This window comes from Daphnia magna, linkage group LG8 (assembly GCF_020631705.1).
Source record: "Daphnia magna isolate NIES linkage group LG8, ASM2063170v1.1, whole genome shotgun sequence".
Taxonomy (NCBI): domain Eukaryota; kingdom Metazoa; phylum Arthropoda; class Branchiopoda; order Diplostraca; family Daphniidae; genus Daphnia; species Daphnia magna.
The window spans coordinates 961666-986708 of NC_059189.1; the positions used below are offsets into that span (position 1 = coordinate 961666).

Consider the following 25043-nt stretch of genomic DNA (forward strand, 5'->3'; position numbering starts at 1 on the left):
TGGATTACCCGGGGTAACCGGACTGCAATAAGCAGTAGCACTCACTCGCAGGGTAATGATATAAGAAATAAAACAAACGGGATAAAAGAAAAAGGGTGAAGAGCCATTCGCTAGCCAGGTGGAACGCACCAAAAACGAGCAAAGAAAAAGAAGGCGATTGGGCAGGTTCCGTTATTGGCCAGGGCCGGCAGGACCGCGCGCGTCCAACAGCGAGGAAAAACAACAAAACGAAAAACATTCAACGAAGAGAAACGCGCCAATTGCGTAATCTAGTCCAACTGTTCCTAACTACTATCTGACTATAGTATCTGGTCCCATTAAAGAAAGAGTAATGGATATACCCATTGTTTTCATTCCTTATCTTTTCTCGTCTTCTCGCTCAAACCGTCCGGTTCTTTTTTTTTTTTTTTTGTTATTATTATTCTATTTTGTCAGTATAAATCACGTTCACGAACCGCAAACAGATCCATTTAAGAAAAAAAAAAAGGGGGGAATAAGATACCAAGAAATTAGAGTAAAGAATTAAAAAGAACAAAGGGAACGCAACGTATTTGGTTGTGATGTTTTCTTTGGGAAATTTTTATCTCTTCCAAGATTGGCAAGGTTTTCGGACGGACGAGGGAGCGGTCGCGAAATTGGGTAAACAGAGCGCAGAGAAACGAGAGAGAAACTTCATCGCCTTCTTTTAGGGAGAGGAAGACATTTGGCGATGCGTCGATGACTATCATCCATCAATAAATGTTATCAGTTGTCACTTCAAGATTACGGCTACAGTTAGAAATCACGTGCAAACAAGTTTCCAGCGAGATGACCAAAGTGTCCTCGTCGCTGTGTGGCATTTGCTGACATCATTCCTCGCACCGTGACTCCATTGTCACCACACTTTGCTCCTCTTTTCTCTCACGCTTACGTCATCACTACAATCATCAATCAAAAACCGAGTACAATAACCAAAAAACATCGATCGCAAATGATAGCCACACGCAATCACGCTCGCTAACTCTGTACAGTAGGGGGAGGAGAGAAGTTCCCACAGCAGAAACATCGGTGACTTTCCTTTTTTTTTTTTCTTTCGCCGATTACGGTCACATCACGACGTAATAATACAACAAGTTAGGCTTTTGCTGCGCGTCGCGTCACATGGTTAAGCTGCAAAGACGCGGGAATCGGAGTTGGGTGAATCTGATCTGCACTCGAGTGGAAAGATTTATTGGTCGACTCCCGTCTATTGTTCTCTTTTCTCCCTGTAGACACACATGTATGCAGGGGCATGAGATGGGGGGGGGATAAAATAAAACAAAAAAATGCTGCGGTAGGACCATGTGAAAACATCGCCACGGTGGGAAAACGAAGAAAGGAAAGAAAAACAAGTATTGGTTACTTCACATTTCATCCTGCTCAACCCGTATCGCACGTGATAGGGAGATCACTGAAACTTTTGTGTTATTACTGTGGTTCTGCTTGGCGATTTTTCAGGGGGGAAAATAGTAGAATTGCGCATCAGGATCTCCCAGCAAACTATCCGTCACTCTATGGGTGGGCTGTTTACATCGGTTGTTCACCTGGCAACGGTGTGTGTGTGTGTGTGTGGGCTTAGACAAATGGATGTGCAAGAAAACACCTGAACAAATCCTTTATTGACCTCCATGTCACTTTGAAAATGATTGGAATAGGGGAATTGGGATTAAATTTGAATTCGCTCAATGATTCCCTTGCTTCGAGCATGACCGTCAGGGATATGTACTCGAACAGTAATTTGAATTCGGCCAGCAGTCTTTCTTGGGCTGACGACGTAAGTTTAGTGACAGGGCCATGCTACCCCTGTAACTTTACCTCACAACTTGACGCGTAATCGACTTTAGACTTTCTTTTTCACGCAGGAAGTAGAAAACTATGCTACAATGAAAGTGCAGCACTACCTTGACAAGTTGGAAGACTTCCTCCACACAGGCAATCCACCTAGTGAAAGATGTTTCAACCAGTCTGAAGCTGAACAATGGAAGAGTTTAGTCGATCATTTCAAGTAATGAGCAACTTCCCACTTCTTTACATCTAACATGAACTGCAACTTGAATCTTGTGAACAGATTGCACAACTTACTGAAGGAATCTCAGAGACGAGTCAATGAAGAACAATTGAGAATGAATCCCATCAAAAAAGGGTTGGAAATACATGGCCACAGGTACGAAAAGAACACAACAAACTGAAACTTGTCATCAATCTTATTTCAAATCAACACAGTTTTGTAAGTCTACCACCAAACAACAAGTACGGAATAAGCAACACAACAATGGGGTACAGCCATTTTCAGACGCCAAGAATCAGGAGTGCCTACCCTGTCAAGAGAGAAGCACATCCAATCAGGATAAGAAGTGCCCACCCTATGAAATCGCCACCACTGCCGGCCATAGGATTGCGTCCCAGCACCAGATCTGGCAATGCCAACGAACGTTCCTACCGTTCGAGAAGTCCATCAAAAAACCTTGATTACATGAAAATCCTTGATGACACGGCCCGTCTTTCTATCCACAAAAACATGATCTTGACACCTGACGAGGTGCCTGCCTTTAGCAACAAGACCGCATCGCCAAATAAAGGCTACACTCCGTTGAAACGGGTCAAATTGCAGCCTTCCGCACTCCCCAGGTTCACGGAAAACGGTCCACAGGCCACCAATTTGCCACCACTGGCTGAAGCCAAACATTCGCATTACCGCAGGAGCAAAGCCAAATCAAAAACAACTCCTGCCGTTTCAATGACGAATCCCAAATCAGCCTATGGCAACTTGAAAACTCTGAATGGCGAGATTGGTTACCAGACGGTTGGCAAAAAGCCCACCAGTGCCGCGCAACAAAATCGGTATACGGTGCCGCAAACAAAACCCGGCCAACACCAACACTACCGCCAAACTTGTAACATTCCTGCATCAACTTATCGCGCCGGAAACAGCATCGAATTAGTCGGAACAAGTCTGTCGCTTTTCGATCCCATCGCCCGGTCAGTTCGCCCCATTTCGATACCAAAATTGCGTACCACTTTCTGAATTTGCCTACCAAGTATGGGAGGTATAGCGTACCTCCTCAATTCCTAAACGATCTCTCCATCCGTCCTAGTCTTGCTTGCGGCCACGGCAAGGTCAGTGTGTCCTTTTTGTCTGTGCCCGGATCTTTACATTTACCATTGGCTTTTAATGTTCAATTTCTTCAATCCCCCCCATTCGCCAGTCGGGCTCGTCTATCAACGTTGTACAATGTGACGATGAATAAATTGTAATCCGTCTGCGGTGAAATGCAAGATACGTCCATTTTTGAAAAGAACCAAAATAGCGGGCGCGTGGATCACATGCATAGATGGGCTAATTATACGACGGCAGGATGTGACGCTGGGCAGCAGTTTGACGACGAACGTCGTTCGAGCTGCTCGCTTCTAATTTGCTGTGACCTAACATTCTCTACAGTTAGCCGACGAAGAGGGTGGGGGAAATCGCTTTTCGTCGTGACGCAAAAAATGGATTGTTGTGAAAGTTTATCTTGTTGGCCTATCTTTTTACAGAACATCGATCTTGTAACAAGGGTCTGGGGTGTGTTCACTTCAATAGGTAAACGCAACACATGAACTTCTTGTTATCTCTTCTCTCATTTAAAAAATTTAAGCCAAATTGCGAACGTGCAGTGATCTAGTACACCTTTCTTTGTTCTCCTTTTTTTTCCTGATATTTGGGAAAAGCGAGATGAACTAGAAAAGTGTTACGACATCGTGGACGAAAAAACGTGATCAGCTTCAAATTGGGCATATGGCCAAAAGAGTTTGGCCTTTTTCCTTTCATTTTGGGATCTCATTTCGGGTTTCCTAAACAGCCAACAGTTCTGAAAATAGACACGAAAGCTTAACAAGAAAAAAAAAAAAAATGTGCTGTACGACGGGCAGGTTATAGGGACGATGAGTTAGAGCCAATCCAACGTAGTTTCGCTTTATAGTCTACTAGTACGAATTTGAAAAAAGAAAAGTTGCGCCTTTTCCCCTCCATCTTAATAACCACTTGTTTTCTTTTCTGTACCACGTCACGTGACATCAGTCCTGCTCGGCGTCGGCGCGGATCTTTCCTTCCTTCACCAACTGGCAGGCGGATTCGCCATGTAAGCAATACAAATAACCATCATTTACTTTTTGTTTACCGTCCTATCGAAAATCGATTAAGACCTGGCCACTTAAAAAAAAAAAGAAAGTTGAAACTGAAAAATTGCCGTGTGTGTTACGTCTCCTATTTCACTGCGCCGCATAAATTCAAATCGTTTAATATGCTAGGAACATTGTAGAGACCGTGAATGAATTGTTAATTTATGCCGCAGAGCAGCTGCTTTGATCACCTTCTTCCTCGAGACGACGTGGGCTGTGACTGTTCTCCTTCAAGTGTGCCTCAGGTATTTCAGCATTTAAAAAGAAAATTAAAAAGAAAAACAACAAGGAGCGCTCGACCGTTAATTTCGGCTCACTAATTGGACAAAGAAAGAATTTTAAAGACTGAAAGAATGACAAATATGATGTTAGGTACGAACATCATGTCATTTACAACTGCTGGGACGCCGTCTTATGGTTAGATTATTGGAAGCGAACTGTCATCTACACAATTTTGGCTATCTTGCTCTTTGCACAACCCCACCGAGCTTGGTTTACCACTGTGGGAGGCCTAATGCTAATCGCATTAGGACTCTTGCACGCTGTCAGATGGTATAACAACCTTAAATCCCACCCAATGTCACTGCTCGAGCAACAGGAAAATGGGTAAGTTGGTCGTTTTAGACTAAAATATGGCGTTGAAATGATTTATTTAATTTTGAAAGCAGTTTGGATGACGACGTCGAGATCGATCTCTCTCTGCCCGAGCCCGTCCAACAGTTGGGCAATTATTCAAGCTCAGCTGCAACAGAGCAGCCACCTCAGACTCACAAGCTCGCTGATACTATGGAGAACGAACTTTTACGGGTCGTCGCTTGAAAACCAAGTTACAACACAAGAAAAGATGGCGTTCATGAAAAGTGGTCAACAGAAAGGCAAAAAAGAAAAATTTCTACAGGTCTCATCACTAGCACCTTGAACACCACATTCTGTGCTAGTGAATAATAATTGAATGCAAAATTTTAATGGAGTTCCAATTTTGTAACTGCAGTTTCGTAATTTACTTAAATGGTTTACGACACGACTAATGACGAATAATGGGAGGACTGTTCGAAGGTCATCGTTTGGCGGCAAAAAAGGTTTACGTACTGGTAGTTGTTCATGGCAATAGAAAAACAGTTATCACCTTTTAAAAAAAAGTAATTCCTAATTTGATATACAAGAAACGAACTGAACGCATTTAGTTTAGTATTTTAGCACAAAGATGCAAAAGTATTCAAAAATGAAGCCTCATCAAATGTTTTGGCTGCGAATAGGACTGGACCATGAAACAGTGGTTCAAGACCTTTTATCACCAACGTGCATGACACATGTCAAGCATTGATGTTCCAAAAGTATTTTTAAATAAGCTTAGAAACTAGATTCAATATGGTAACACATCAAGTGTAACATGAAAAACACACCTACTGTAGAGCTGAGACAGCCACATGGTAGAACAAAAAAGTCAAATTGCCTGAACAAAATTATCTGTGAAATGGTGCTAACAAAGAACATGTCTTACATTCACAAGAATGTGTACCCAAAGAAAAGCCTATCTTGCATGCTAAATGACCCAATGTAAAACGGAAATCTCGAGCCACGTTTTAGTTTGACGTAGGTTGGCGCCTGAGAACGACAAAATCATGCGAACAAGACTATCTTAACCGAGAATTGTAAATATTTCGTTAGTAATACACTTACATTATGAAGTTCCTCGATGATTAAGCTGTTGGCAAATCCTGTAGCAGTTTATAATTGTCAACTTTTGTCAGATACAGTTCCATGATCTGTACTTTATAGTCTGTGGTTTAGTGGCGCCCATTTGAAAGCCCTACCTCCCTCCGTGCTTTATCATTATAGTACAAAATCCGACCACAAGAGGGGTTGTACTGATTCAACTCAAGTTCTCTCAATAATGTCTTCGTAATTTACCAGATTATATCTGGATTATATGTTCATGTTCATCATTACCCAATTAGAAACTAGACAAAATAACGGCTTAAGAAATTTTTTACATGAACACAACTAAAATAAAGAAAGCAAAAGGAGATTCGAACCCGCGAGCATAAATACTATTCGATGTTTGTGACTCACACAGTGTTATGGACTGAAGCAATCTCAAGCCAATGAATTCCGCAACCGAAACAGATGACAATGAATTCCGCCTATACTACAAACAGTGTAATATCGGGTTACGAATGAGTAGTTTCGTCGCTCAACATTACCATATTTTATGTGACAAAAGCCTGACGATGCAAGTTGCAATCAGGTTAACATGTTTCGCTAAACTAGAACACAACTTGGTGCCCATTAGAGATACATCAAACAAACGGTCCACATGAGAACGATCCATTTCCATTTTACCAGAAGTCACGTTTTGTAGCCATCAATTGCGAAGAATACAACTGAAGAATCGGGTATAAAAGCATTTTTGGGGCCCTTAGCTTGCATCAGTTACAACATTTCCTTTGCTGGCTCACGCACGCCAACATGAATCGTATATTGAACGTACAGCTCTCAATCATCGCGTTTGTCGTAAGTTTTAAACTTACCTTTTCCCTTCGTTTTTTACTCTATTGAATAACTGTTTGATTCAGGTAATTAGCAGCATTTCGGCAGCTTCTCTGCGCAATGATCAAACAGTTCAAAACCATACAGCCGTGGAAGACATTACGGTAGATTTGAAGGAAATCTCGAGTGATGCAGCTACACGTAGAGTATTGGCTTTCGGGTCTCAGACTTTTCCGCTCACTGAATCGACAACAAGGCGTTCCGCGATTGTTCGACCTTTCAATTTGTGGTGGTCCATTTTTACCCAATCTCTTTTGCAATTGAGACGACTACGTGCTAAGACAACAGAAGCAGCATTTTCTTTGAACCCCACTCAACCATCTATTTCTACTACTTTAGTCCCTCGAGTCCCCACAGAAGATTTAGCTCATAATGTTAATGACGTTGCAGCCGGGCTTGAATCAATATCTATTGACTTACCTGTATTCGACTTGATGCCATTGGAATGAAAAATTGAAAGGGGCCCTTATTGTTACAATTAACAATATGTTTTGAAAACTAAGGCATATTTTGAATACACTGTCTAAAGTTTGTGCATGATACAAGAGCATTCTTTTCGTAATACCCCTTAAAGTAACACGTTTAAAATGACTTGATGTTTAACAACATTATTATGAATAGCAATTGGAAAGTGACTATAACTGTGTGCTTGAACTTATCAAAGAATTTCCTCTTAAAAGGTTGTTATTGCAAGTATTTTGTCTATTGCAAGTAGGCCCGTCGAAATTAGATTGTATGGATTTTCGATGAAAGGATTGCAAATAGAAGCCAAGTTTATACTCACTTGGGGTAGCCATTGCTCACGATGTCTGTCTTCAAGTTGTAGATAGATTCCAAGAAAACGCTCGCAATGTCTGACACCATCGAACGGTCAGGAATACTTTGAGCCATACCGTAGATCACAGCCTAGAAGGGCAACGCGTAGTTAAGTTTAACAAAACACATCAAACGATCACAACTGAGTGAAAATCACTTACAGCTCCCTCAGCTTCAGCTTTCGGACTTTTCATTATCTCTGCCACAGTGTCTCGCATATCGTAGATGAATCTCTCGGCGACTCCCTCACGCGTGTGCAAGTACGTCACAGTCAGATGAATGCTAAAAAATCGTAAAACGTATCAATCTACTATCAACGTAATTTACGTTGCAACTTGCCACGTTATACCTTGCAGGAAACTGGAGTGGTGAAAGACTCCAGCCTTTTTTCGCCATAGCGTCTGAAACACGGTAAATGTTGAAATCTACGGAATCTACAGCAACGCAACAAGCTTCGGGATGCCCCATGACTCGAAGGCCATTAATTTGGCGTAATCTGATACAGGACAGTAAATCAGTTCGAATATAGGGATTTTTAAAAGACAACCGCATGCTAATTACCCTCTTTCAATGAAACGATGAGTTTCGGTAATTTTCTTTGTCGCTTCGACGTAGCCATTCCGACCGTAGTACATCATCGAGGCCCAACAGGCGGCAATCAATCCTGAAGAAAATGAACAAAGGTGTGCAAAAACATTTCGAGATCGTAACTGGTAACGTTACCGCCAGGTCGCGATCCAGCCAGAGTAGGTGATGCGTAAATACCACCTGGCCATTCGGTTGCAACAAAGAATTGCTGCTGGCGGTATTTTGGGTGAGAATACAAAATAATAGAACTTCCCTTGGGTGCATAGCCATACTGCAAGAGAAAATATAAAAAGCTGTCATTTCCCCCTCCATAGCTACATTGCCGGAATAGATCAACCTTATGCGTATCGGCTGAAATACTGGTGACTCCATCAACTCTAAAATCAAACAGTGGCAACGGGTAGCCAGCCTCTTCCATAAATGCAATCACAAATCCTCCCAAACAGGCATCTACATGGACAGGAATGTCGTATTTACGACCCAAAGCAGCTATCTCTCCTACAGGGTCAATCACGCCATGAGGAAAACCAGGAGCCGATGCCAAGAGCTGGAATCAAAACGTCATAGAACGAAAGAAATTGAAGTGTGATTTTTAATTTCCAAAATACCATGCAGGTGTTCTTATTGATTGCTTTTTCCATCGCTTTAACGTCGGCCTTATGGGTTTTCGGGTCAACAGGTATTCGAACAAGACGCATCCTGAAAAAATGACCAAATTGGATGTTTTTGCTATTTAAAGTACTCAAAAGTCTAAAAAACCTGTAAAGTTGGGAAGCTTTATCAAATGCAGCATGGCCGGAAGCAGGCATTAGAATTTCAGGGTTTCTGATTCCTTTGACATTTCGGGCATAATCTCGATAGGCCTTAACGGCCAATAAAAGCGACTCGGAGCCACCAGAAGTCATCTACAATGTAAATACATGACATATTTGGCAGCTATTACATCATTCGCACAATCTCACTGTTCCGCAAGCATCACTTCCTCCATGAAACATGTCGATCGCCATTTGAACAATTTCAGCTTCCATTTTACGAATGCCAGGGAATACATCAGGATGAAGTGGATTGGTCCAGGCGGACATTCCGTAAACCTGTGTAACAAGAGTAGTGACTTCTGGATCGACATTGTAAACGCAACCGGATAAACCCCCAGCTTTCCAGTCACAGTCCCCTATTATGACAGTACAAGATTACATAATGTAAGGAACTAATTTCTTTTGAGATTCATAAAATATTTTTACCTAGCTCTAGATATTCACTTGCTTCTTTGGCTACTTCATCAACTGATCGACCTTTCTTAGGCAATTGATAATAGACACCAAGTGATTTAGTGCATTTATTCATGTCCTCTTCCATAAGTGTTTTTGCTTTGAGTCTTTCTTCTTCCACTTTCTTCTTCACAAGAGGTATAATTCGAATCCATGAGAAGATGTACCTCTTGGCCCGTTCAACCACAGCTTTATTGCAGGTAACACAATAAAATTAAACCCATTCTTAAGTTTCAGTATGATGATTTATCAAAGTCTTACACAATTCTGGATCTCTTAGGAAATTCTGCAAGCATGCAGCAGAATACGCCACACCAGCAGATATCAGAACCAATTTTAAAGGAGAATGCTCCTTTAAGCGGTAATCTACATAGATTTTTAGTAGACTAGCCATTTCAATCATGTTTGGCTTTAGAAAAAAAAATTCCACCATCAGTTATTTTAAAAGAATAAAATATAAATATGGATCTTACCACAGACATGGCAAACAAGTTACCAAATCAAATTGTAGCTGCAGCTCTCTGGTTACCAATTGAGTAATGATTCTGTTAGAGATGTTTTCAACCTTGGATAAGTACATTTATCCTGTCAAGTCAGGTAAGTGTATGCTCAGTAAATAAGATAACACCAAGATCACAACATGTCAAGATTGATACCTTTCACATACCCTTGAACTGCAAATAAAGTTCTAGATACAGGATTGTTGCATAAGAGTTTTCAATCCTCTTTTGCTTTCTTTAATTAAAAGTCACTGTTAAAAAAAAAGCGAATGCTTGTTCTTAGTTGCGAATACAGAAACATTTCGCCTATGGAATAAAGACCCTAATTTTTTTGAAAACATCAACCTTAAGTTTCAGGTTTTTCAAAAAGAAACTTCAACTCAAATCGCCTTTAAATTTTTGCACAGTCATATTTTTGTGTGTGTGTGTTTGTGACATAACCCTCATCAGTAATTCTTTTCTTTACATTATATTGCAATCGTCGAATCTGCTGAGTTTTGCTGTTGCTTGTAAAGTTCTGCCAACTGCCAGTTTCAGCATTTTTGCAGAAAGAAATTAAGAAAAATAAACACAAACAAATTTTTACATCTGACAATGCTTTCAATCCTTCAATGCGACAACGTTGTGTGTTAGTGTGGGGCGTCATTGTTCCGATTCCGAAGAGGGGAGATTCGGTGAGATTCAGTAAGATTGTTCTTTAAAAGTTGTGATAGCACCGAAAGGGTCGTATCAAGCATGGTGTATTAGTAATACACCATGTATCAAGTAGCTGAGATTCTCAGCTTGGATCAGTAATTTCTACTGATCCAAGCGGAGAATTTGGAAAGACACTAGCAGACGCCTTTATGCAGAAAAGCAGACGAATAGTGCCAAATGCTGCATTATTTATTTTGCAACTCCATCTCGTTCAGGGACCTGAACGCTGTCAGGCAAAACATGACGACAACTCCTGATAGGGTTCAGGTCCCTGGCCTCAATTTGCAGCAAGAGATAGGCAGCTCAATTCGCTATACTAGCGCAACTTGCCTTTCGCATTCAGTTGCAACTCCATCTCGTTCAGGGACCTGAACCCTGTCAGGCAAAAACACAAAACCCCCGAGCCGTTATTTTTTTGTTTTGTGTTTGTTATTATTTATGATTATTGTTTATTTTTCTTTCTGTTTCCTTTCCGTAATACAATGCCTTTTAACCTTATAATTTTGTTTTCATTTATTAGAATATTACTTAATTAATCAATGGTATAATTTCATTAAAATTACTATAATAATTGTGAATTTCCAGTCATGGGCATTCGGGTAGTGGAACCGGTTTCAAAACCCGATATCATTACTGTGTACCCTATTTGACTTGTTTTTTGCAATACATCATAGTTTTATTTATTTTCCTTCACTTGCACACACATTTTAAGTTAAGGCTGGGCCATGTCTTTTAAAGTGGGTATTTTAAACGAGAGAAAACCGCTTGATAAGCACCTACCCGAGTAATGACCGATCAGCTATTTTTCAGGTAGGTAGGTCGGTGCGGTTTAACGTGTCTCGGGTAATCCCTCTATCCCAGTACACAAAATTAAAATAGCTTTATAGGTAACCATATTAGGTCTAAATAAACAAATTTTACAGAAATGGATAGCCGATGATGGGGGCTATCCACTTCCAAAAATCCATAAAATTTTACTTAAAAAAATACCTAACCGAGTAGTAAACCGATTGGATATTTTTGTCGGTGTGGTTTGACGGATCGGGAACTGAATGAATTATAATCGGTAAACCATAAGCTCTATATTTGAAAAAAATTACAGGAATGGATAGCTATTGATTAGATCTATCCATTTGTGCAAAATTATCGCATTAAAAAATTTTACTAGGGTAGTAAACCGATTTACAATTTTTTGCTTTGGTCGGTACGGTTTCACGGGTATCGGGTAACCCCCACCTCCCTGATATATGTAAAACTTACATAATTTTTTGCGGAAAAACTATAAGTCCAAATTAAATAAATTTTACAGATATCGATAGCCCTCATCAAAAGCTACCCATTTCTGTAAAAACTATGAAAAAATATTCATAAACAAAAAACTTGAGACAAGACATTTTTTTATAGTTTTTGCGCTCTATGGATATACTCGACCCTATTGACAAAAGGAAAAAATATAATCCTTTTTAAATTTTTTTTTCTATGAATATTTGTTCAAAGTTTTTTATAGAAATAGATAGATCTTGATGAGGGCTATTGATATCTGTAAAAATTATTTAATTTGGACTTATAGTTTTTCCGCAAAAAATTATTTAAGTTTTACATATATCAGGGAGGTGGGGGTTACCCGATACCCGTGAAACCGTACCGACCAAAGCAAAAAATTGTAAATCGGTTTACTACCCTAGTAAAATTTTTTAATGCGATAATTTTGCACAAATGGATAGATCTAATCAATAGCTATCCATTCCTGTAATTTTTTTCAAATATAGAGCTTATGGTTTACCGATTATAATTCATTAAGTTTCATGATCCGTCAAACCACACCGACAAAAATATCCAATCGGTTTACTACTCGGTTAGGTATTTTTTTAAGTATAAATTTTACGGAAGTGGATAGCCCCCATCATCGGCTATCCATTTCTGTAAATTTTTTTTATTTAGACCTAATATGGTTACCTATAAAGCTATTTTAATTTTGTGTACTGGGATAGAGGGATTACCCGAGACACGTTAAACCGCACCGACCTACCTACCTGAAAAATAGCTGATCGGTCATTACTCGGGTAGGTGCTTATCAAGCGGTTTTCTCTCGTTTAAAATACCCACTTTAAAAGACATGGCCCAGCCTTAACTTAAAATGTGTGTGCAAGTGAAGGAAAATAAATAAAACTATGATGTATTGCAAAAAACAAGTCAAATAGGGTACACAGTAATGATATCGGGTTTTGAAACCGGTTCCACTACCCGAATGCCCATGACTGGAAATTCACAATTATTATAGTAATTTTAATGAAATTATACCATTGATTAATTAAGTAATATTCTAATAAATGAAAACAAAATTATAAGGTTAAAAGGCATTGTATTACGGAAAGGAAACAGAAAGAAAAATAAACAATAATCATAAATAATAACAAACACAAAACAAAAAAATAACGGCTCGGGGGTTTTGTGTTTTTGCCTGACAGGGTTCAGGTCCCTGAACGAGATGGAGTTGCAACTGAATGCGAAAGGCAAGTTGCGCTAGTATAGCGAATTGAGCTGCCTATCTCTTGCTGCAAATTGAGGCCAGGGACCTGAACCCTATCAGGAGTTGTCGTCATGTTTTGCCTGACAGCGTTCAGGTCCCTGAACGAGATGGAGTTGTTATTTTTTTTTTGTATAGTGAGAGAGGTTGTCATTTGTCATAGATGCCTGTGGAGTAAATGGCTATGATTATAAATTGATAAGTAATTTAATAAATGCTACATTAACTTTAAAAATAAATGTTTTTTTAATTTATAAGGAAGGTACTGGCGCGGCAAACGTAAAATGTGTTACATAAATTTTTTTTTCTCTACAGTGCCGGTCCAGTTATAGAACCGGCCTGTGCGCGGTTCTATAACTGAATCGTTCTATAACCAAGCACCCGATCTTAGTGCCACCTATCGTTGGTTCTTTCATCCCTCAAACTTTGACGGTCTTAAAATGTAAGGGCACATAGCAGAGTGGTAATGCTGTTCGGTATGGATCTATAGTCCCGTGTTCGAACCGCTGCTATGACTAACTTAAAAAGATTTTTAATATATGTGTAATATGGTCTATGGCTATGAATGGTGAGATACTAGTGTATCTTCATTGGTGGGGGACCATCCACAGAGGAAGTGGTTTGATGAACTAGAAGAACTGTTGTCATACCAGAAGGAAAAAGAAATTAGAGTTGGTAGAAGGACTGGAATGGAACAAGGTGCTAGAAGATAAGAATGAATAGTGAAAACTATTGTATTCTGTTGTATTTGGTATGAATAACTTTACCGCCTATTATTATTAGTTGGGTCATTGAACCAATGTACAACATTGCCTAAAAAGATAAAACCCATTACAGTACTATTTTTTTGCATGTTTTAAAAGGCAAAATCCATTCATTCCCGCCATAGAAAATCGATATAGTACATAATACGGCCAACGGTGGAGCTGAAACACGGCAAAGAAAAATCGGTTCGATAACCGAGCCGGTTCCATAGCTAGGCGGTTATATAACTGGACCTGCACTGTATTACCTTTCGGTAGTAACCGATTCTCAGGAAACTTTGGGCCTAGCCCTAAGCTCTAGCCCTCGGTCCCGGTGCAAATTTGAGTTGACCTTGACCAGCTAACAACGGAACATACTGGCGGAACACAGAAAAATTTCTATTTTTCAGGTTTTTCACTATCGTGCCAGCACCTTCCGTTATTAAACTCGTCAAGGTCAACCCATATTTGCACCAGGGCCGATCCCTAAAAGCTCTAGTCTAGGGCTGTGGCCCGGGTCAAGGAAAAAAAAACCGATAAAAGGCAACCCTTTAAGGATTTTTTTTTTTTCGGGACGGGTTTCGGTACGGTTCAAGGGGTTTTCGGGCTAACCCGAGATGTGACACCATCTAGTAGTAAGGCAAAGAAGGTTTTAACTCTTACGCTAAGTTACGAGTCAACAAAGCAGAATAGCTTAAAAACATAATTAAAATTTAGCTGTTTTCTAGAATTAAACACCCTTAATTTAATATTAAAATGTAGCTAGTTCATTTACCTTTAACACAAAATTATTGCTAGTATCCTTTGGTAAATTGGGAAGGTTTCAAAAAATTTTTTTTGCGATCCCCTTTTTTCCCTATAAGGATTCCTCAGAGGAAAAACGGACTCGTAACAAACATGGCGAAATCCGCAAGAGTGCGTTCACAAATAGGGAGGGGGTACGCGTCAATCACTTGCTCTATTTGGTCCGGGCCACAGCCAGAGTAAGGGTGCGTTTTATCGTCAACTTTTTAGCTCAACCCGAACCTAAATTGAGCTCAATCAGTATTTTTTCGTTAACCAATTCGTCACAGTTGAGCTCGATTTCCGTTTTATGGTTAACAAAAAGTTCAACCAAGGTTGTGCTCGACCAAATTTTGCGAGCTCAACCACAAAAGTTCAACCACAGTCCAGACTGTGGTTGAACTAAATTCAAGTTGGTTGACCCTCCCACTTTATAATAATTCTTATTTTCTTTAATCTGGCAACCTTTTTTTTGTTCAAGCCATCACAGCAGACGGCTTTCTTTAGATAGGGAGTGGCACGTGGTTCGTGGTACACGTTTGTAAATTTGTTTTTCTATCACAATAAATATTAAAACACCTTCACAAGTGTGAAGGTGTTTTAAGGCCAATAGGTAAAATATTAAATAAAAAAATAAAAATATATAAAATAAAAAAATATAAAATAAAAATATGTTAAACTTTGTAATAATTCCTACATTAACATTTATTACCATTCCAGAAATTTGAGATTAGAGATAAGTAAATAACTTCTGAATAGACATTGAAGAAATTGAGTCATCTGCATTTTGTTGTTACAAATTTTTCATGTTGACGTTTTTCGTCTGCTACTCCACGCTAATCAATATATTACAAAATTTTAGCAAATTTCAATAAACTACGTAATACTATTATCAATATTTTTGAAAAATTTACCGACACCGTTATCTCCTAAACCAACTTTTTTTTTATTTCTATTAAATTTACAATTAAGCATTTCTGAAAGGGATGGGAAAGGAGGAGGAGCTTTCCATATGTTGAGATCAATTTTCGTTTTATGGTTAACTGCGTAGTTCAACCAAAAAGTTCTACTCAACCAACGTAAAAACCGTTTTATGGTCAACCAAAAAGTTGAGCAGCTCAACTAAAGGTTGACGATAAAACGCACCCTAATAGAATACTGGTGTAGGTGTAGCCACGCTTATGGCGGGCCCTCCCATTGCCTTTTTGGCCTGAAAGTCTTTCTGTCCCATAACGAAAGCGCCACAGCGGCTGTGTTGTGAACTTGTGATGTATTACGTTTTCGCTATGTTTTCGCTCATTTTCGTCGTCTGTACTTCAGAAAGTAAACAAAAAGTGGCTTAATTCATTAGTGTGAAAAAATGTATGTATAAACATAAGGGTTGTTATAACAATAACAACCCTTAAAACTCAATTCATAGGTGGCAGTTACGGTTATGGGACACTTAAATCGATATCTTGCCTCATTTTCTCACAATCGATACGCGAAACTGGCAACAACTTTTGGGAAAAAATGGTTAACATGGCCGTGGCTACACCAGTATTCTATTACTCTGCTATTACTCTGCCACAGCCCTACTCTAGTCTACATAGACTAGGAAAAGTGAGAAGAGGCTTCAAGAATTTGCTGAGACAATGTGATCCAAACCAGCTAGTCGAAATTTTCACTGAGACCAGCTGAGACAAGCTGAGGTCTCAGCTACTTGATACGACCCTAAGCTACCTGTACACCCGTTCAGTTGGTGTTCAAACTTCAAACTCCAAACACACAACACAGACACTGAACAAACATACAGGCATTGAAGCAAAACGGCAAGCAGATCCAGAATGAATTTTTTATTGGTGTTAATCTCCGTGCTCGTGATTAGTCAAGTTAATTGTGTTATCCCACCTGTTAACGGTTAGTGCAAAAAATGTGATGCATTTTGAAATGTGAAAATGTACATATTTTCTATTATATAAGAATTCATGCAAAGTAGATAGTTAAGTACTGTTGATACTAACTGGATTACCTTTTTAAATGTCGGCAAGCCCATCATTTACTATTGCAGTAGGTTTGGCGAAATATTTCATTAGACTGTGTCAGATAAGAGAAAATAATAATTCATTTGCCAATAATGACATTGTTTATACTTTATAGCAACTGAATCCATGTGGTTTTCAAATCCATGTTTTTAACTTTGATTGTTTTGAGTTCATTTTAAAATCTGGAGAAGTGGTATGTATTAATAGTTAATAATAGTTGTATGTGCTATCCATACTAAATGTTCCTGTGTGTCAGCACAGATTCATAAAATGGGTAATAGTTAAAAGAAAAATAATGGAGTAGTTCAAGCTAATTAAGGATACATGGTGATTCATATGCCCTAAGACTTCGTATTACGCCAAGGTAAGCATTGAAGCTATTAGAACTCAAACGATTTAAACACTGGCTTTTACGTGCTACTTGATTAATTGCTGATGTCATCGTTAAGACATTCGTAGCAGCATTTATATTGCCAAGCATATATCCAACTCGATGCAGTCAGCGTTCAGGTGTGATTAATTCGTTGAATAGATTTATAGCCAACAGTGTAACAATGGACAGATCATGTAACATTGTTATGGTTGATGAGGTGATTCCTAAGTTTAAGGCACCTACGGATTTTGTAAATATATAGCAGTAGTCGTAAGCACTAACAGAACAATACAAGTTAAATGTTATCGACAAAATTTTTTCATTTTTACGAATCTGAATAATTTGTTCTTGATTGCAGATGTCCATAATTGGGCTGGTGAGCTGGATAAAGCACAGCAGGATTTCAATTTGGACTCGTACACGAAGCAGTGGATGGACGACTGTGAGAGGGTCAATGGTAGCGAGGCCATAGAGGAAATCCGTGTTAGTTTATTACATTTTTTCCATTAAAAGCAAAAAAATTGAATTATGCGGAGGTAAAAAAATTGTAGATGATTTTGTTGAATAACAGGATTCAATGACAGTATTAACTGAATGCATCTCGTCGAAAATAAATATCCATAATATAACAGAAGAAATTAAGGAAGCCTCTCCTAAGGGAATCCTTGACGAGGTTTTTGCGAAATACTGCAAGTACGTTCGACAATATTGTAAAAAAAATAATAATAATCCCCTGTGACTACCTAACAAAAATATTTCACTTTACAGTCAAGTTCTAGCAATCAAACAATGTAGAATTCCCGTCATATCCGCAATGCAAGTTTGCCTTTCAGACCAAGCTGATCAGGATCTTGAGGTCGTCGACGAAGCCATGAATGCAGCATTGGATTTTATGTGCTACAAAGGAGGGGAACGGATAGCAAGTAAATCGTTTTAGATGTCTCGAGAGAGAAAAAAACTAATGTTCGTCATGTTCGATTTATAGTTTTCATGTCTGAAAATGGAACCGATTGTTTCTTGTCAAATGTGGATAACATAGCAACATGCCTGAATGGTAGTTTGCCTGAAATGGAAGCTGCCATCACTAGCATGCAGACGACCAACACGTCAATCTTTAACGATGAAAACTGTCGGTAATTACTAATTGATAGCATTGCTAGTTTTGCATATTATGCTTGTATTTCTGACAATTGAAATGTGTTTTTTAAATGGTCGAAAGGCTGGAAAGCAGAATGAAGGCATGTGTAATTGACGGGTTGAAAACCTGTTCTGACCCTACACCTGCCAACGTTGTCGAAGGCTTAATCGACTCAATGATCAAAAGGACACCGTGTCACAGAAGCGGAGCCAGTAGCATGAGCTTTTCTTATTCCTTCCGTTCCTCAGTATTACTTTGGGCGTTGGCAGCTTTGGCGGTGGCCACTCGTACCATGTTCTACCCCTAAGTATTGTGCAACATAGTATCTAGTCTCAGTTAAATAAAACCTTTATTTTTTATTTTTTATTCTTGACCCATCTCATGAAACCCCTTTACCAACTTTGAAGAACAGGAACTTGCCCAGAGCCTTGTGATTGGTGTGCTTAAATCATCGTGATTGCTTCCGGTGAATGCGATATTTGTTGGTAAGTGTACTCATCCGGCAATAGTGTTTTGAGAAATAACCACATTTATGGAGTTTTTAATTACACCCCACTAAATTTCCCCCCAATAATAAAGAGGGTTACGTTTAAAGGTAGGCTCGGCGGAATGCAATTATTTCTTGTTTAACAGACACAGAACCATGGTATTTCAACAGAGACTTTTGCAAGTATTAAGTTAAGCGTTATTTTTTTTTTATTATTATTTTATGGCTGCTTCCTCTATTTGCAAATGCCTTCAGCATGTGGTTCTTCTTCGCTTACAGGCTTCGCTAGTCGGAAATAGTCGACGTGACTGTTGGGTACCCAGTGACACTGTCAGTAGACTCTCTGTAATGGGAAAAATTTCCAAATTTGTTTTTATCGGCAGCAAATGTTGCAAATTGATTTTCGCATCTCGCAGTGATGAAAAATGTAAGTCAGTGGAAACGAGACGGGGTCAATCAGCATCGAAGTCTAACGGGGCCGAAATAGGAGACATAAAGTTGAAAATGACAACATATATTACAGAGGCAATGGCTACGCTGTCATTTGACGTGGAAATAGCATCTAAATGACAAATAGTTGCTAGAATGCGCGGCACCATGAATGGATGTTGATACACAAGAATCCAGTAGTATGCACTTAGTGTAAGAGAAAGCAAAGTAAAGAGAAAAAATATTTTTTGCCTTTGGAACTTCCCGAAATTTTTCCGGTCGACCGCGGTTGATAAAAGTAGCAGGATGACGAAGAGTGCATTTGAGAAGTCTGTTGAGAGACATTCACTATGTTGTGCGTTGGGTGATGAGTCCTTGAAGTTTTGTAAAAGGCCGTAACAAGAACAACAGGAAAGAACAGTAGCAATGAAACACAAGTAGGGAGGGGGGGAGGGATTTGATGAATGGCTCCTCAAAAGGAAAAAAAAAGGAACAACAAATAAAATAACTCGCATGGTCTGAGCACGGTTGTACCTCCCTGTAGGTGGATGACAGAAAATGGTTCCATTGTTACGCTCATTATTTTCAATAATGATAAAAAATTATCTTCTTATCTAATAATTCTCTAGAAGAACAATGAGAAGAGGGAAAAGAATAACTGAAAAAAAAACGGAATATAGGGAAATAAACCTGCTTTACCGACCGTTTACTTCAGGGAGACAATCGAACGGCGATTCAAATATATCTCGTCTGGTGGCGCTGTAGAGCACCACCAAAAATTGTGAATCGTAAAATTCACTGTGACTCGATTGGTCTTCATAAAAGCAAGGTTTATTTTGCCACGGATTGTAATGAAAAAAAAAAAGGTTAAAGAATTCAGTAAAGCCTAGTCGTATAGTTTATAATTTTGTGTTGCTTTCTTCATCGACTTATTGTACTTAAATCGAAATCCTTAATCCCGCTTTGACATAGTTAGGTCTTGAATGTCGTTTCCGATTGAAGTTCATTGTAGTCAACGCTCGTGAATTCAGACCAGGAGTCACTATTTTGTTGGGTTAGTGTCACTTCAGTCTGGGATAATATCGCGTTTTTGAAGCAAGCTGTCCATCTGATACGAACAATAAGGTCTTCTGAAAAATGGATAAACACTCTGAGATTAAACTGAATGGGGATGAGGTTACTGCTGTCTCTAATGATGGTGGTGAAAATACAACCATTTTCATTCAAGTTAGAAGATCACAGAGAAAAAGTAATGGATAGTTCTGTTTACTTTCTGTTGCATATTGTTAAGAGTTATTGCATTCCATCTAGGTAAGAAAAAAAGTGACCCAAGTTTCATCGGAGATGAGAAGGTTCAAGACCTTAGAGCTGATGAGGAGCCTGTAATTTTTGAGGTGTGTGAAGTTTCTGGTGAAGTGAAAGGTGGCAATGATCCGGAAAAAGAGGAAGAACTTCAAAAAGAGGCAACCATTAATACAAAATCAGATGAAGTCCCTGAAGAAAATCTTGGTGATGAAGATGGGGATGAAGATGTTGATTGGGAAGCATTCAACAAAGTATAGTAACCAAAACAAATTGTTTGTTTGACTAAATATCATAATTTTAATCTGATATTGTATAGGAATATCCTGAACTTAGTGAGACAGAGCACAAAGGAAAATATGGTTGCAAAGACTGCTCAAAGTCTTTTCACCACAAAAATGATTTAGTGCGCCACATGAATATCCATAACGGAACCAAACCGTACACCTGCGATACCTGCGGGAAAACCTTTTTACGCAGTGACTATTTGCGGCTACATGTCATCAAGCATCAAGGAATAAAGCCTCTTAAGTGTGACCTGTGTGAACGGCGTTTTTATGACCGTTCAAACCTACGACAACATATGAGAACCCACACTGGCGAAAAGCCGGCTATGTGCCCCTATTGCCCGCATCGGTGTTCCCAGCTCTCGGATATGAGGAAACATTTGACTATTCATACGAAAGAGAAAGCGTTCCAATGTGACACTTGTGGTATTTGCCTCAAATTACCATTTCATACGTATATTCACCGGAGTTTCTTATTAAATTTTATGCTTCTGCAGGTAAGACTTTCTCACTGAAGACTGGATTAGTAGCCCATCAGCGGTTACATACGGGAGAACGGCCGTTCGCTTGCGAGTATTGTCCTAAGCGTTTTCGCGACCACACGTCAATGCGGAGACATCGACGAATCCATACAGGTTAAATTGCTCAATGAATTTCCATTATCCAAATTTGTCTTTGAACTATTGCATTTGTAGGCGATAAGCCTTTCTTGTGCACTCAATGTGGCAAGACTTTCACCCAAGTTGCAAACATGAAGCGGCATATGCTGACGCACACGGCTGAGAGTAAAGGCCGGCTTTATCCATGTCCTTTTTGCGGTGTTGAGCTTGCTTCTAAAAGCGATGTACGTAGCCACGTGGCCAAAGAGCACGAGCAAAAGAAAGAGAGCCAGCAGACTAAGACAGCTGAATCTTCGGTTGTAGAAGATGTCCGAAATGGGGAAACTAAGAATGAATTCATAACTGTTTACCCCAATGAAGATCAGTCTTCCAAAACAAATGATGAGGGCGATGAGGCACACGTTTGTAACTTGTGTGGCAAAACATTTCCATTAGATGCCAGCCTTCAGGAGCATGTTAGGACACACCTAAATGCATCTTCTAAAGATTTTCAGTGCGAAACATGTGGCAAGACGTTTTGTCAAGCATCGTCTCTAAAGGCGCATCAACTAGTTCACTCGGGATTGAAACCTCACACTTGCAATGTTTGCCAAGCAAGTTTCCGCAAAACGCATCATCTCCGCCGTCATTATCTCGTTCACACAGGCGAGCGCCCTTATCAATGTGATTTCTGTGACCGTACCTTTACTAGCAGCGGCAATCTAAACAAACATCGCGCCATTCATCTGGGGGAGAAAAACTTTGAGTGCGAGTTCTGCTCAAAGAAGTTTACACAGTCTTCCAATTTGTCCAAACATCGAGCCATTCATTTAAGACAACAAGCAGTTGTTGAAGAGAATGGTCAATCCGGGGATGCACTTCTTGGGGTCGCCTCCAGCGCAATCGTAGCAAAAAGGGGTCGAGCAGGGAAGAAAAAAAATGTTGAGAGTTTGGTGGGCAAGCCACTGGCCACGACTATTGATGAACTCCAACAGGAAGAATCCGAAGGGCATGCAGCAGTCCTTCATATTGTAGGCACAGCAGATGAAACCCAAAACGATCATGAAGCTGAAGTTTCATATGTTACGCTGTCTGATGGTGATATCATTATCGAAATTTGATTTCGTTTGTCGGCGGTATAACGTATATCCTGTTTACTCGTTCCCATTATAACATTGGAAACCTGTTGTTTACCTTGCACTCTCAAATTGTGCATTCACGTTTGTATGCCCGTGTCACAAGACAATTGCCACTAATTGAATAGGAACAGTATTCGGAAGTTTTGCCAAGTTGTGTACCAGTGTCGAAATACATGATCCATGGTGACCTTCAGAGCTTTGTACTGTGCAGTGTAAGAATTTGTGGTTCCTATCTTCTGTTTTCGAAATTTGGCTGTTTAATAAGCTTAATGTTCCTGGCGCTAAATTGTTTTTTAAGTTTTTAGTTTTATCCCTTAAAGATTACCGGGATTACACAAATTTACTTCGATCACACGTCTGACGTCCCCCGTGGTAGATTCTGCTTCAGCAGTTAAGTTTACGGCCGCTTTGGCGCTCCATGCCATACCACCAAAATCCAGCTGCTTGACCTGGTTCTATTAAGACAGTTCTGCCTATTTTTGCATGAGCATAAGAAAGGCTAGTAAATATGGCTGCGCTGATTAAGAAAGCTCTGATCAATCCTGTTCTTCGGAATAATGGGATCCATCGGTTACAGTTCGTCAGATTAGCAGCCTGTGAGTCATTTGAGTAATTGTTTGCTATTAATACTGTAATTTTGTAACATAGGTGCCGTCCAATTCCATGAAATGAAGTGTTAATTTATCAAATGTTTATCACGTTAATTCCACAGATTGGAACAAGGACTGGAAACCCGGCCCGTATCCCAAAACAGATGCTGAGAGAATCGCAGCAGCCAAAAAGTATGGTCTGCTTCCTCAGGACTATGAACCATATCCTGATGATGGATTAGGATATGGTGACTATCCAAAGCTCCCAATTGTTTCTGCTGACATGAAAGATTCCCTTTATAATTGGGATTACCCTGAAATGAAGAGAGATTTTGGAGAACCAGTAAATATAGTTTATTTCCTTAAAATTTGCATTGACTTGGACGTCACTGTTTGTCGGTTCGGAGTTAGAGATTTTAATTTTTAATGTGGCAAATTTTGAATCATGTAGCATGCATATTTGCATAGACGAGGTGTAGAGAGTTACTAATATGATTCTTAAATGCCTTTAATGTAGATGAATACACAATATGATGTCTTCACAGAAGAAAGGCTTAGCAACGCTAGAACACGCTTCTCAGCAAAGTTTACGTTGGCATCATTTCTAGGAGTTATGGGTGGATTCCTTACTCTTCACTTATTGTGCGAATACAATGATTGGTATCTGAGACATCCATGGGTAAGAGTTGGTATTATGTTTTAAGTTATGACAATGTATTCAAGTGTTTGAAATATTTTTAGACTCCACCACAATATCCTAACCAAGGAAAGACCCACTACACTTTTGAGCCTGTGGATTAATGCACTTTTCATTAATTAATAATGTAATATGGAGTGTGACATAATAAAAGTTAAGTAGGTATGATGTGGTTTATTCTGTGTCTCAATTTCTGGATCAAATAGAATAATTTTAGAAAAAATCAAACAAAACAACAGTACTAATAAGGGACTTTCAGCAGAAAGGAGAAGTTCATTTAGAATGTAGAAAAAAATCTGCAAACTTGAAACCATTTGGCACAAAGAATAAAATGTAGTTTTGAACAGTCATTTTTGCTACTGTGTATAGAAATTTAATGTTCTCAGCAACTTCTTGTCTTTGTCTCTTGCTTAGTTGACAGTCTGATAGAAAAACTCTTAGAAGTGCCATACTCATGTAAATAATTACTAGAATTATGACATTGTGGACATTCTGTTAGGTCCTGGATGTAGCTTACCTTGAACCAAGTAAGTAAGTTAGCAGATAAGATTATTTTAGTCATTAAGTTTATATTACGTTTGGATGTTCATCACACTTTATCTTTTTTCGGCAATTGCTAAGCCTGTATCCACAGTTACGACATAGCACGGAGACTAAGGGCCGGTGGCATAAACATTTATCCATGTTGAAATTGGTGTCCATTCTTGGCTACTGAAGCGAGTCAAAATCGTCTCTCAGATTAAATTGCATGTGACTTACGTAAACGTCGCCAAAACGTTCCTAAGATATACATTAATTGACTTACAGAGAGACCAAGCAGACTTAATAGCAGTTAATCGTCTTCAACGTTCTCTGCGAAACTAATTTTGTCTCACCGTGCACCCCATGTCGTTAACTTTCTAGACGACCAGAAAATGACAAATCAGAGGAGGAGAAGGTAATGAAAAGGCAGTAGACAGTAACCCCGGCAAAACATTTGATTACCACTTTAAAAACTTTACTTACTTTCACCTGCCCGCGCTACTATTTGGCTCCCATAGTCACACGTGACAATGAAAATCTTTTGGCGCGTAAAAGAAAATTGATCTATATTGAATATTGATGTGTATAAAAAAAACACTACTTTAGAAGGCCTCCTCAGTCAACAAATGAATAGCTCATGTAAGAGAAAAACATCAGTTCTCTAATTTTTACGAATTACGAATTTGCCAATGCCAAGATCCCAGATTCCCAGCGCCCCAGTCCCATTCGCCATTCCCATCCAGATCCAATCCAGATCCAGGTTTGTCAATAAGCGAAGCCAAACTTATAATAGTAGCTAGCGCCACTGC

General features: G+C 39.3%; 6 protein-coding genes and 1 long non-coding RNA gene across 14 annotated transcripts; 5 read left to right on the forward strand and 2 right to left on the reverse strand.

The window, feature by feature from the left end:
• Nucleotides 1-1418: 1418 nt before the first annotated feature.
• LOC116929604 lies at nucleotides 1419-3294 on the forward strand. Its single transcript, XM_032936866.2, has 4 exons — nucleotides 1419-1792; nucleotides 1881-2023; nucleotides 2087-2182; nucleotides 2242-3294. The coding sequence occupies exons 1-4, from the start codon at nucleotides 1661-1663 to the stop codon at nucleotides 3041-3043; spliced, it is 1173 nt and encodes a 390-aa protein (XP_032792757.2). The 5' UTR covers nucleotides 1419-1660; the 3' UTR covers nucleotides 3044-3294.
• On the forward strand, nucleotides 3289-5868 carry LOC116929607. Of its 2 annotated transcripts, none has more exons than XM_032936869.2 (5): nucleotides 3289-3598; nucleotides 4076-4136; nucleotides 4350-4421; nucleotides 4549-4782; nucleotides 4842-5868. In XM_032936869.2, the coding sequence occupies exons 1-5, from the start codon at nucleotides 3289-3291 to the stop codon at nucleotides 4993-4995; spliced, it is 831 nt and encodes a 276-aa protein (XP_032792760.2). In that variant the 3' UTR covers nucleotides 4996-5868. The 2 variants fall into 2 exon arrangements, with proteins under 2 accessions (XP_032792760.2, XP_032792761.1); XM_032936870.2 differs by having other exon boundaries at nucleotides 3377-3598; nucleotides 4845-5868.
• A 1324-nt stretch (nucleotides 5869-7192) lies between these two features.
• On the reverse strand, nucleotides 7193-10395 carry LOC116929603 (sphingosine-1-phosphate lyase). Of its 4 annotated transcripts, XM_032936865.2 has the most exons (13): nucleotides 10055-10395; nucleotides 9872-9983; nucleotides 9660-9807; nucleotides 9372-9587; nucleotides 9093-9301; nucleotides 8890-9035; nucleotides 8739-8829; nucleotides 8468-8677; nucleotides 8266-8401; nucleotides 8104-8206; nucleotides 7892-8038; nucleotides 7704-7824; nucleotides 7193-7632 (listed from the first exon to the last, which is right to left on the reverse strand). In XM_032936865.2, the coding sequence occupies exons 2-13, from the start codon at nucleotides 9878-9880 to the stop codon at nucleotides 7507-7509; spliced, it is 1662 nt and encodes a 553-aa protein (XP_032792756.1). In that variant the 5' UTR covers nucleotides 9881-9983; nucleotides 10055-10395; the 3' UTR covers nucleotides 7193-7506. The 4 variants fall into 4 exon arrangements, with proteins under 4 accessions (XP_032792756.1, XP_045034475.1, XP_032792755.1 ...); XM_045178540.1 differs by having other exon boundaries at nucleotides 8739-9035; nucleotides 10066-10395; XM_032936864.2 differs by having other exon boundaries at nucleotides 8739-9035.
• Nucleotides 10396-10527: 132 nt separating this feature from the next.
• LOC116929619 (27 kDa glycoprotein) lies at nucleotides 10528-20351 on the forward strand. Of its 4 annotated transcripts, none has more exons than XM_045178544.1 (8): nucleotides 10528-10618; nucleotides 16361-16546; nucleotides 17403-17527; nucleotides 17616-17737; nucleotides 17813-17967; nucleotides 18030-18177; nucleotides 18264-18517; nucleotides 18595-20351. In XM_045178544.1, exons 2-7 carry the CDS (start codon nucleotides 16474-16476, stop codon nucleotides 18487-18489), a joined length of 849 nt encoding a protein of 282 aa, XP_045034479.1. In that variant the 5' UTR covers nucleotides 10528-10618; nucleotides 16361-16473; the 3' UTR covers nucleotides 18490-18517; nucleotides 18595-20351. The 4 variants fall into 4 exon arrangements, with proteins under 4 accessions (XP_045034479.1, XP_045034478.1, XP_045034477.1 ...); XM_045178543.1 differs by having other exon boundaries at nucleotides 18264-18489; XM_045178542.1 differs by having other exon boundaries at nucleotides 10529-10618; nucleotides 18264-18489; nucleotides 18590-20351.
• LOC116929612 (zinc finger protein 2 homolog) lies at nucleotides 20205-22618 on the forward strand. Its single transcript, XM_032936876.2, has 5 exons — nucleotides 20205-20347; nucleotides 20410-20654; nucleotides 20720-21113; nucleotides 21185-21322; nucleotides 21383-22618. The coding sequence occupies exons 1-5, from the start codon at nucleotides 20236-20238 to the stop codon at nucleotides 22405-22407; spliced, it is 1914 nt and encodes a 637-aa protein (XP_032792767.2). The 5' UTR covers nucleotides 20205-20235; the 3' UTR covers nucleotides 22408-22618.
• Nucleotides 22619-22860: 242 nt separating this feature from the next.
• Nucleotides 22861-23880, forward strand: LOC123475607 (NADH dehydrogenase [ubiquinone] 1 beta subcomplex subunit 8, mitochondrial-like). Its single transcript, XM_045178546.1, has 4 exons — nucleotides 22861-23021; nucleotides 23138-23358; nucleotides 23533-23694; nucleotides 23757-23880. The coding sequence occupies exons 1-4, from the start codon at nucleotides 22934-22936 to the stop codon at nucleotides 23814-23816; spliced, it is 531 nt and encodes a 176-aa protein (XP_045034481.1). The 5' UTR covers nucleotides 22861-22933; the 3' UTR covers nucleotides 23817-23880.
• Nucleotides 23881-24512: 632 nt separating this feature from the next.
• LOC123475608 lies at nucleotides 24513-25027 on the reverse strand. The gene is made up of 3 exons (XR_006650979.1): nucleotides 24914-25027; nucleotides 24718-24798; nucleotides 24513-24611 (listed from the first exon to the last, which is right to left on the reverse strand). It is a non-coding gene; the product is annotated as an uncharacterized LOC123475608 (long non-coding RNA).
• Nucleotides 25028-25043: the final 16 nt, after the last annotated feature.